The sequence below is a fragment of the Telopea speciosissima genome, chromosome 8, assembly GCF_018873765.1.
Source record: "Telopea speciosissima isolate NSW1024214 ecotype Mountain lineage chromosome 8, Tspe_v1, whole genome shotgun sequence".
NCBI lineage: Eukaryota > Viridiplantae > Streptophyta > Magnoliopsida > Proteales > Proteaceae > Telopea > Telopea speciosissima.
In genome coordinates this window covers 10,946,477-10,959,080 of record NC_057923.1, presented here as the reverse complement: position 1 = coordinate 10,959,080, position 12,604 = coordinate 10,946,477, and the positions used below count along the sequence as shown (strand labels likewise).

Here is a 12,604-nt window from a genome sequence, read left to right as displayed (position 1 = left end):
TAAATTAGCACTTCTATTCATTACCATGTACTGGTACATCTGACAGTTGACTACAATATCTAAAGTCATTATGAACAGTGAGACAGTCCAGGATCATATACGGAATCTTTCAAGTGTGTGAAAGCTGAAAAGTATCTGTCAAGCCAAAGTAAACAATCAATAACGAATGATTGCATGTGTCCATCAAGTTGTAAACGGTGCACCGCGTCGGCGCCCAGGCGCAGTGACAAGTAGACAAGGGTTCTCAAACCATGTGAGAATGCAGGTAAAGAAGCTAGTCCAAAAGTGTAGGATTAGATTAACATCCTGGAGCATAGGATCTTTAACTTGTAAGAGTCTAGATTTGATAGATGTTACGAGGAAAAGGATTAACATAGTGTGTATTCAAGAGACATGGAAGGGTTAAAAAGCTGAGTTGGATGACTTTAAACTTTAGTATAAGGGAGGTAAAAGTAATAGAAGTGGAGTGGGAGTGGGCATAGTAGTAGATAAAGATTTAAAGTATAAGGTGGTGGATGTTAAGAGATTTGGTTATAGGATTGTATCCATCAAGCTTGTGTGGGAGAAAGAGATTGTCAATATAATTAGCGCTTACGCACCCCAAGTAGGAATGGATGAAAGGAGTAAGTCATGGAACACCGAACACATGGATGGATTAGTGCAAGGTTTTAGTCAAAGAGAGAAAATTATTATAGGGGGTGATCTGAATGAAGATGTTGGGAGAGATCCTAGAGGCTATGAAAGTGTATATGGAGGAAATGGTTTTAGAGAGGAATGAGGACTGAGGAGGGGACTTCAATTTTAGGTTTTGCCATGACTTATGATTTATCCATTGTAAACAAATACTTTGAAAAGAGAGAGGAGTGTTAAGTCATCTTCAAAAGTAGGTAACATAGTAAGCAAATAAATTTCTTTCTAACTAGAAGGTCGGATAGGTTGTCATGTAAGGATTGTAAGGTTTTACCGAGGGGAGAGACTAACCACACAACATAGATTCGTAGTCATTGATATGTGTCTCATTACGCCAAATAATAAGAAAGGTGAGCCTATTTGCCCTAGGATAAGGTAGTGGAGCTTAAAAGGAGATATCTTAAAATCATTTACTAATAAATTGGTCAAACAAGGAAGATGGGACTTTGGTGGGACACTAATACAATGTGGAACAAGAAGATTGCTTGTGTTAAGAAGGTAACTAAAGATATACGATGCGAATCAAAAGGAAAACATCATTCCACTAGGGAGACTTGGTGGTGGGATGATGAGGTGCGAATCAAAAGGAAAACATCATTCCTCTAGAGGATCTAAAAAAGTATAAATTTATCAGAAATGAAGCTAAGAAGACTAGGGGAAAAGAAAGGGCGAAGAAATATGAAGATCTTTATAACAATCTGAGTATAAGGGAAGGAGAAAAGCTATCTATAAAGGGCATACCCAGTGCATGAGGCTCCCACCACTGCGGAGTCTGGGGAGGGTCATAATGTACTCAGCCTAACCCCCGTTTGACGGAGAGGCTGTTTCCAGACTCGAATCCGCGACCACTAGATTGCAATGTAACAACCTTACTGTTGTGCCGAGGCCCGCCCTCATGAGGAAAAAGCTATCGATAAGATAATTAATATGATGGAAAAGAAAAGTAGAGATTTCGACCATGTTAGATGTATTAAAAGTGAAGATGGAAAAGTAATAATAAGGGATAAGTGCATTAAGAAGAGATGGGAAGGTTATTTCTGCAGCCTATTAAATGAAGACACTTCAAGTAATAGTGTTTTGGAAGATTGCATCACCCATCAAGACACCACATGTCGTAGATATGTACAAAAAAGTTAGGGTGTCTGAACTAAAAGAAGCTTTAAGGAGGATGAAAGTCTCAGATGAGGTGCCAATAGAAGTGTGGAAGAGCTTAGGACTCTGTGGTTTATCTTAGCTAACCAAGTTGTTTAATAAGATTATGAGCACAAGGAACATGCTAGATGAATGGAGGAGAAGCATCGTGGTTCCGATTTACAAAATTAAAGGTGATATTCAGAGCTGCAATAACTATAGAGGCATAAAACTAATGAGTCACACTATGAGATTATGGGAGAGGGTTATTGAAACCCACCTGAGACCAGAAACTACTATTATGGAGATCCAATTTGTTTTATGCTAGGAAGATCCCTGACACAAGCTATTTACTTACTTAGGATACTCATGGAAAGATATAGAGATTGCAAGAAGGATCTCCATATGGTCTTTATTGATCTAGAAAAAGCTTATGATAGAGTCCCTAAAGAGTTAATCTGGCAAATACTAGAAAAGAGAAGTGTTTCAGGTAAATATGTGGACATAATTAAAGATATTTATGAAGGTGCGGTGAAAAGTGTACGAACTGTGGGGGTCGAGATAGAGAATTCCCAATTACAATTGGGTTACATCAAGGATCAGCTTTAAGCCCTTATTTGTTTGTACTTATCATGGATGATTTAACCACAGACATTAAAGATGAGGTTCCTTGGTGTATGCTTTTTGTTGATGATATTGTTTTGGTGGATGAAACAAACACATGAATTAACGCCAAGTTGGAATTATGGAGATCAACCTCCGAATCACAACGTTTTAAGATAAGTAGAACAAAGACGGAGTATATGGTGCATAGTTGTCAAGGCGACACCAACTAGGCGGGCGCCTTGGGTTACCTAGGTGCCGTGACAACTATGATGTTGTGTAATTTTGGTTACACTGGGATGGATAATGAGGTGGTGAAAATTGATGAGGGAGATTTCGTAAAGTGAAAATTTTAGGTGTCTGGGCTCAATCATAAATAAAGAAGGTGACATAGAAAAGATGTTTCACAAAGAATTAAAATGGGATGGATGAAGTAGAGAGGTGCGTCTGAAGTGTTGTGTAATCGACGTATTCCTTTAAAATTCGTAAGGAAAATTTTATAGGACAATCATAAGACCGACTATAATGTATGGTGCGGAATGTAAGGCAGTTAAGAAGCATCATATAGATAAACTCAACGTAACGGAGATGAAGATGTTGAGATGGATGAGTGGCAAAACTAGGAAGGATAAAATAAGGAATGATCATTATTAGAGCTGATTTGGGAGTAGCTCAAATACATGATAAGCTACAAGAAAGTTGTTCAAGGTGGCATGGCCATGTTCAATGGAGGCCTTTGGATGCCCCTAGTATGGAGGAGTGATTTGATTCAGATTGAAGGAACTAAAAGGGCAAACTAAAAATGACCTTTGGAGAAGTGGTGAGGAAAGATATGCATAGCTTAGGCCTTGTATCAAGTATGACCTCGAATAGAGCTGATTGGAGGGTAAGGATCCATGTAGCCGACCCCATTTAGTTCGGATAAGGCTGAGTTGTTGTTGTTGTTGTGAAAAACAAAGTCAATATACATATAAAAAATGAAACATTTCAGCATGTAATCATTGTTTTGTACTTGGCTTAAATACAAGAAGAAAGAAAATTATGCAACCTAGGGTTTAAAAACCCTAATGAGGTCCTAGAGGTAAATCTGTAATTTCAGATCAGTTATGGACCTTTCTGGAAAGATAAAATAGACATTATGTTGAAAAGGTAATTAACTCTTCAGAGAAGGACCTATCTGTAATGGGACTTTCCCAAGGACCTTTTAGAAAATAGAACTACCAGGAGCCGGGAGGGGTGCTAACCCCCTCTCCCCCCACCCCCTAATTCCACCCTTCTCTCTTGTTGCTGTAGTTAAAGTCCCATTGGGCAGTTAGATAGAGTACACCAAAAAATAAGAATAAAAAAAATTAAAAATAACAAAAACATCTAAAGAAATTATGGGTCACCATGAACTGACTGTGAAGATTGCCCATCAACCATTCACCCAAGAGAACCCCTTCTCTATGGAAGAACCAAAATCATTCCAATAATCCAATTGATTGTATAGTTACAGTATTTATAGACTACTCTCCATGTAGAAAATAGAAACTTACCTATGAGCCTTTCCCAAGCAACTGTACACTTGGAATTCCTAACCCACCATGCTTTCCTTCTAACAGCTAAGACTCGAGCATAAAGTCAACCTCAGCACAGTCCCAAAAGGCCCCTTACATACTAACCCCAAATGGGGGTGGGAGGAACCTATTAACCCATATCCTAAGTACGTCGAAAAAGACATAGTAGCCACTACTTTATAGATTCTTGTTGGCACTTGGCAGCAGAGTTCAATTTAGCTCCAGTAGTGTGTTCAACAAATTTTGAGTTCAGTAGAGGGTTGGCCTCAGCGCAACGGTACGGTTGCTCTTTTGCATCATGGGTTTGAATTACGAAACAGCCTCTCAGCAGTGGGTATGCCCCTTTTTAGTATTTTTTTTACCAGGACATCAACCTTGAAATCAACAGTTTTAAGATAAGTAGAACGAAAACAGAGTAAATGGTATGTAACTTTAGTTACACGAAGACAGATAATGAGATGGTTATAATTGATGAGAAGGAGATCCCGCAAAGTGATTATTTTAGGTATCTAGGCTAAATCGTAAATAAAGAAGGTGATATAGAGGATGATGTTTCACAGAGAATTAAAATAGGATGGATGAAGTGGACAGGTGCGTCCGAAGTGTTGTGTAATCTACGTATTCCTCAAAAACTCTTGAGGAAAGTTTTATAGGACAATCATATGACGGGCTATAATGTATGGTGCGGAATGTTGGGCAGTTAAGATGCATCATTTGGATAAACTCAGTGTAGCGGAGATGAGGGTGTTAAGATGGATGAGTGGCAAAACTAGGAAGGATAAAATAAGAAATGATCATATTAGAGCTGATTTGGAAAGTTGTTTGAAGTGGCATGGCCATGTTCAAAGGAGGCCTTTGGATGATCCAGTATGGAGGAGTGATTTGATTCGGATTGAAGGAGCTAAAAGAGCCAAAGGCTAACCTAAAATGACTCTGGGAGAAGTGGTGCAAAAAGACATACATAGCTTGGGCTTTGTATCAAGTATGACCTCAAATAGAGTTGATTGGAGGGTAAGGATCCATATAGCTGACCCCATTTAATTGGGATAAGGCTTAGTAGAAGTTGTTGTTCTTGTAGTAGTAGTAGTGTTATTTTTACTCAGTCTCAGATTCTCAGTAAGTTAATAAGTTTCAGGAATTTCAATATCCTTCACAACTTTATCCTTATAAAGAAAGAAGAAAACCATAAGACTAGTAAAAATAAACTACATTACAAAAAAGGCGTGAAAAAATCTTACCAATGCGTCAGCTTCCATTCCTGCTACTCCAGTTAGTGAACCACAAAGCACCCCACCATCACCCTGTAAGCAGCGAAACACTTTTGCACCTTCCCGACTAGTTTTCTCTGAAGAGTCAAGGTTAGCATCCATTGAAGAGACAGCTAAAATGTATCTCCGAGCTATCTCTGGCCAGGTGAGTTCATTAATGGGAAGCATATTAATCTTCATTTTTTTTATGGGAGCTGAGGTATCTGCATCTTTCTTTCTTCCCCGTTTTGGTTTCGACTCTCCAGCATCATAATTAGGATCTATGACAGGTGCAACCTTGGACAGTAGCTCACCTATAAGCACCTTGAGTAGCGAGCTATGAGCCTTTGTCAAAGCTACACCAGTGCATCTGCTGTATGTACGAGATGCTAGCCTGGCTTGGGCTGCTTCTTTCATTGATCCTGTTTCCATTTTAATGAATACATGTGAGTTTTCCTCAGGAACTGCATGATCTGATTCATTGCTTGGAGATAAGGTATGGCCACTTGAACTATCACTTCTGTGCGAAGTTAGTTCTCTAGATTCCTGAACTTCTTTTTCAAAATTCTCAACAAAATTAGAGGCATCGAACCATGGATTTACGAGTTCCTCCTCAAGTTCATCAAATGTTAATGGTGCCTTCAGACCCAAAATCTCATAGAAACGCCATAATAACTCCCATACCTGAACAGATAGAACTACTACTCAGACCACAAAAGATACCAAATATATTTTTACAACCTAATGTTAGAGTTTCTCCCCACACTATGTAATGATGAACACATACCTGAAGAACATCACCAACAAGCTCTGCAGGAAGCCTTGAGCTCAAAGGTCTACCAGGTGGACAGTGATTACTCGTCTTAGGGTCTTGGACCACATCCTGCTTCCTGGATCTTTTAGACTCCCTAAATGAACCTTCCAGAGTTTCTTCCTCACCTCTTACATCATTTTTCCTCTTAGCAAGAAGAAGCCCACTTCCGACAGTATGAGATATTGAATAGTAGCTCCTCTTTTTCAAAAATTCATACTTTGAACAGGCATGAACCCCAGGAAGCTGTTCTATGATTTCTTGGACAAATTCCACATCTAGCCCAAACCTGTCCTGGTCTAACCATTTCACTAGTGCATCGCAGAAAGACTCAAGCTCATCATCACTACAAGTTACACGTGGGATGTTGACAGGGCAAGATAAACTGTGAAATTTCTCTAATGAACCAGAAACATCATTAGTATTTGCATCTGCATCATCTGAATATGGTGAGTATGTCCCTTCCAAATCATGCTTGCATGAAAATTGAATAGTGCTTGTCCGCTTGAAGACTTCACGGCAGACACCAACAAAAGTTTGAGACACCATTCCCCATACTGATGAGGTAGAGCTCCCCTCTACTGAGAAGTCTCCAATTTGATCCCTCAACCCTGAATTCTTGGGTAAGCATTCACCAGATTTTTCTTGAAGGCAACTGAATGGAGGTGTCAAACAACTCATTGAATGAAAATCAGAAGTGTCACTCAAACGACTTCCAAAACAGGATAAGAAGTCATGTTCAAAAAGTGAAGAGCAGGGATCTGATAGAATCAACTGAATATTATCATCACCATCATCATATGCCATATCAAAGGTAGTGGGATCATCACCTTCTGCTTCATCCTTAGACTTAGACCTGCCAAGGTTTGTCCTCGAGAGGATAGTTGACCCATCAGGAATGGGGACCTCAGAACATGGACGTCTTGTGACCCTGAAAAAAGGTCCAAAATTACCACCTTCCAACACATCACAAGTAAAAAGAGATCCTGTAATCTTATCATGCCAACAGGATTGGTAACCAACAGGCCAGATCTGGCTAGTGTCATGATATGATGGTCGACCATCAACCTCCCCCAAATTAAGAACAAAGAAATCTTCAAACTGCATTGGAAATCCATCCTGTAAAAGCAAGCAACATGAAGAACAATCAGGAATAAAAAGCAAGCTGTAAGAAACTATGTGACACATGGCAAATATCCAGACGATCTCAAAGATCAAAAGAATAAAACTAAAAATTTAGAAGGAAGAAATCCTATGAAATGAATCATATAAATGTTAATACGAACCTTAAGTTGGTTAACCCCACTACCACCGTCTCCCTCCGGCACAGCTTCTGCAACTCTCACACTATTCCCCAAGTTGCAGGACGGTGACTCCATGACCTCAACATCCGAAGAGGGCTCCCTACCATAACTGCTCCTTACGGGTTCTTGATTTTCTGTCAAACTACTGGTACGTGAAAGTCTTGCTGATTCTTTTCTTCTTCTGCGATAAAGCAACCCTTTCTGCACTGAAGTATACCCATCATTTCTATCCTCTGTTTCAATGGAATTGCAGTTGGATAACAGCCCAAGATGACAGGCAACGTCTGCCATTGATTCAAACCTTTTCCCGTCTGGAGAACAGTAAACTGCAACGGCATCACATCTCCCTGCCTGTGGCTTAATTTCTACACACCAACCTTCTGCCAATATACCTTGCCTTTCAAAAATAAAATCTCTCAATGCCTGTAAGAACTTATCGCTTGGATTCTGATGGGATAATGTAACGGCTGTACTACTATTACATCTAAGTCTACCCTTAAGAGTGGAGCTCAAATCTACCTCTTCAAAACTGCTACTCATACTCGGTCTGTGGCGCACTACCTGTTTTGAACTTGAGTTGACTGTGTGTGTCAGTGCAGCAAAATCCTTTTGTTTATCAAATCCATTTTCCAAATGCCACGAGTTTGAATTTGTTCTTTGAGCACCAAATGGGAGAGCAGTAAAAGAATGTTCACCTGGAGTTTGCATTCTACAAACCAGAAGGAACAAAAGTAGTAACCATATTTGGTAACGTAGCATTTCAAGCAACATCATCACTATAAGGACCAACACCAGAAACATGCAATCACACAAAAATTATGAATTCCATAAAATAAAAAGTAATGACAAAATTAAATTTATAGGGGTGAAAAAAAGAGACATGGAAAAAGACAAACAGGCATAGTCAAATCTGAGTCAGGTACAAGTTACAGCAATTTACTTTTAGGCCAATTTGTCAACGGTCAAAGCATGTCTGTTGATATTATTTTGGTGTCATTTGAAATGCTATGCAGTCAAACTTTCCAAAAGACAAAGTCATGCAAACAAAGTTGATTGACAGAGTCTTGGGCAGAAACAATGGTAAAGTATCAGCTTGTTAAACAATTTCTACATTCCAGAGTTCTACTTTAATATGGAGTCCAAGATGTTCTTACTTTGGGAATGGATATCCACTCATGTCTATATATTGGCACGGTTTATTGTGTATATAAAATTATTGAGTTGAAAGGGAACTTTTTCAGGTGTATTTCCAAATTTTGAAACTGGTCCTTATATGCTCAGTTTAGAATACACATATTCTGCTATAGATCTTTCTGATCTTCTCTTACACCCTATTGTGCTTGTTGGTATTGCATGCCTCATTAAACACAGACATATCTGTGAAACGATGCCTACTCTGTTACTAGACATGAGTGTTCCTAAACACTACTGGGCTAATGCAGTTCTTACTGGCGTACATATCATCCACAGACAACAACCCTCTTCCCATTTAGGTGTCCCCAGCTCTGAAACTGAGTTCTGATTTATCCTGTTAAGTTCTTCTTTCTCCATATCATTGTGCGTCTTAATCTATCCCTGCTAAACCTAAAACCTAACTAGACAGCCCCAAGTTCCTTAACCATACACCGTTATACCTGGGCCTGTCAGCAGCCTGATTAACCCTAGATTGTCTTTGGAAATCAGGGTGCAAGAACTGCATTAATAAGGCTAGCACTGCCTCGGTCAAGAAAGGAACCAAAACAAAGACCCAGAAAAAAGGATACAAAGGAACACACTTAAAAGGAGAAAACAATCACCAAAACCTGATCTAGGATGGATCACTGACTACTCCTTGATTAGCAAGCTCATCCACAACCTCATTACACTCCCTTGGCTTCCAATACAAACAAATGTTCACCTGGGATGCCAAGTGAATAATATGTCCGATCAAATGAGTGAAAATCCAAGGGAAGTCGCTTCTCTTTCTGATCCATCCAATGACATTGGCTGGATCTCTTTCTCAACCATTATCGAAGGCTCGAAGCCCACCTCAAGAGACAAGTTCAAACTAACACACAGCGAATATAACTCCGCTACTAGTGTCACCTCCACCATTATGTAATTTTCAATTATTTTCTATTGTACATAAGATAATATCTTTGGGCCCTAAACAATATTTTCAATTTTGTCATCTTATACACCTCAGCATAAGCTCCATACTTGTCTAGTTTGTTTTCAAGATCTTTCAACAATTTAAGTTTATAACCTGGCTGTCCTACTGGCAGCCCAAGACCAACAAGTGGATATACACTAAGTTCCTCAAATACCCTTGATGTTGGAACATCTAAAACTACCAGCACCTGATGCGTTCCACAGTTCTACTAGTTAGGACAGAATTAGGAAACTAATCCATAGGCCAGAATCGCAGTGATTAAAAATAGAGAAATATGGTAGGCAGAGAAAAATTTAAGGGAACCAAATAACTTGATATCCAGCACTTAGATGTGGCTGGAATTCAAGTCAAATAAAGGGTAGGTTTTGTTGATAATGTGCTCCAAAGATAGGGTTTTGATGCGATCCCGGGGTTCAGAAATCCTATTGGATTCACTATTGGCCCACCCAATCACCAAATAAATTAAAAAATAGGGTCGATGGCGCTTTTGTAATTATCATAAATTTCAGAATCAATCACATAAAGAGGAATAGAGTTAAGGGCACAAGTGTAAGAATAACGAAAAAGGGAATCGGCACCACTTCAGAATCTAAGGGCAAATTTGTAATTAACATCAAGTGGCTTAGTAGTAAATAGAGGGAAAACATCATCTTCAACCTTACGATAGGAAGAAGCAGACAATCCAACGGAAAGAGGACTTGTTTCAAATGAAAAGTTTTCTCTCACATGGGATCCAATTGGAAGCGGACAATCCAGTGGAAAGAGGACTTGTTTCGAATGAAAAGTTTTCTCTCACATGGGATCCAACTGGACTGGGGTTTTAGATGTGGAATCGCAACTACTGATCCTCTCAAGAATGTTAAAGGTTGAGTTGCAAGGATGAACAGCAAGAGGGCTAGATGGGTCTGAAATCAGATGTAGCAACAATTAGAAACCAGACCTGAACATAGGTTCGATTCTTCCTATGGAAGAAATAACCGGGGCCAACCTCCTAGGTTTTTTATCACTCCTTGGTGTTGATTCAAGACTTGAAGTTTCAGTCCCGATCTATGGGGTATTAGTGAGTTCGAACTCCAATCTACAGCTGCTAGTATCACTAGATGAGCAGGGAATAGAAGAGTAGAAAGAAATAAAGGGAAGGGAAAGAATATGAGACAGCAAGGAGGGGAATGGGTATCACACCTGAGAAAGACAGGAAGAAGAGGGAACCAGATCGCAGGGAAGAGGGAGAGAGGAGAGAGAGGGAAGAGAACGACAACCAAACTCCCCTAGGCCACGCAAGCTACTACAAACAATTCACTATTTCATTCTTCAAATCTGTATCTTCCATTGTAGGTTACAAGCCAATATATAAAAACTTCAAACAAAGAAATAGAAATTAACCAACTAAGGAAACTAAGGGAACTACTAACTCCCTACGTAGCTATCTACCACCAAATAAAAACCAAATAAAATAAATAAAGATTACATATCATCCTAATAAAGAAAATAAATATCTAATTTATCCAACTAGAACAAAGACCCAAAGTGGACCCGGTTCATCTCTGTCTGGATTCCCAAACGGGTTCAGGCCGATCCATGGAAGCACAACTGCATCAGATTGATTCAATGGATAATGCAGAAAACTCGCAGAAACATAATTAGAAAGTAAGGAAAACAGAAAATAGAAAGTAGAATAGAACAGAGGTAACTTTAGATCTGGAACTCCGATGGGCCCCAAACTGTTGAGTAGAACAGCAGGCCAGATTTGAAGATGAGATGAAAAAATCGCAAGACTGTGAATGCTGAAATAGAACCAATGACTACAGCACAACAGGTTAGGTATTAAGAGTATTAATAGCAGGAATAATTTGAGGAGACAAGATGGAAAACAAATCAAAACCCAACGTCAGATCTCAGAACAGTCCACACAAGAGCTTGATGTGCAGGAACTTTGAGTGATCAAGGAAAAAGAACGGAGAAATAGGAAGAAGAATAAGAAAAAGGTATGAGATATTGCCAGAGCTTCCCACCACTGGTCTTCGTAAGCGTCACCACCTACCAACCTTAGTTTCATCACCAAGGAGCGCTCAGCATCACCACTAATCAATGTCGTGGGAGGCTATGTCCCTCAGTTTATTAATAGCATCTTAATGGCTATAAAAAAAAATAGGAAACTCTTCTAAATAGTAAGAGTTGCTTTACAATTAAACAACTCTTCCAAATAGAAAGTATATAAAAAGGAAACTACTAAGTCGCTATGGTATTAACAACTAAGTCTATCATAAAAATAGAAACTAAATGTAGTATATCTAATATAATACTCCAACAAGCAAACTTCTAGAAGATCTCTCCACGCAATTCACATGGGACTCAGACACTTCATTCAATCTACTACAAGCGCAGGCCATAGGTTCACCTGAAATGATGACGTGAAAATCTACCTAAATATGGGCCCAATATGGACTGGTTTTAGCTAAACCGTGGGGGCTAGTTGGGCTGGTTCTTTCTCATCCTATGGTGGCCTAGTATTGCATCAGAACTAGTCCTTCCAGCGAACCTGAAAGTTCAAATTATGTACCTTCACTTAAAAAAAAATTCGGAAGCATCAGCAATTTAGTCATCTATCCTTGCTTAGGGTTATACCTATCTTTTAATAAATTATAGGTTAAGATTTAGTAAAGCCATCCAACGGCTAGAAACTCAGGGTAAGTTTGAGCAGTCACAGCTTAATCCTACACAAATACTTGTACTTAAGGTACAGAAGTATAGTTGAATGTCCAAGGAAGACTTGTATAGCCAACCCCATTGAATTGAGATAAGGCTTGGTTGAGTTGAGCAACTCAGTTCGTCAGCTAGAATTTGCGTTCTTGGCATTAGATGTCATGAGAGTATTGCAGGTACACCTAGGTCAGTAAATAAACAACTAGCTCCTTCTCATTTTGTATCCATGGAAAACATGATGTTAGCGTGCATTTAGCCCCTACAGGCTACAGTATGTCTTCATCCATGATTTCCCATCTAAAAAACCCAGGTTGGACAATGACTTAGATACTCCCCCCCCCCCCCGGAAAAAAAATAATAATAAATAAATAACCTTCTCCAGAAGCAAATCAGGGATTATTTTTCCC

General features: G+C 39.2%; 1 protein-coding gene across 1 annotated transcript in view; it reads right to left on the bottom strand.

Moving 5' to 3' along the window:
- Window positions 1-12,604, bottom strand: part of LOC122670675 (methyl-CpG-binding domain-containing protein 9-like) — a 45,773-nt gene that overhangs the window by 31,413 nt on the left and 1,756 nt on the right. Inside the window, exons 2-4 of the mRNA XM_043867635.1 lie at window positions 7,325-8,051; window positions 6,015-7,157; window positions 5,219-5,911 (exon numbers count right to left, since the gene is read on the bottom strand). Coding sequence (XP_043723570.1) covers window positions 5,219-5,911; window positions 6,015-7,157; window positions 7,325-8,051 — 2,563 coding nt within the window. The remainder of the gene's footprint in view (window positions 1-5,218; window positions 5,912-6,014; window positions 7,158-7,324; window positions 8,052-12,604) is intronic.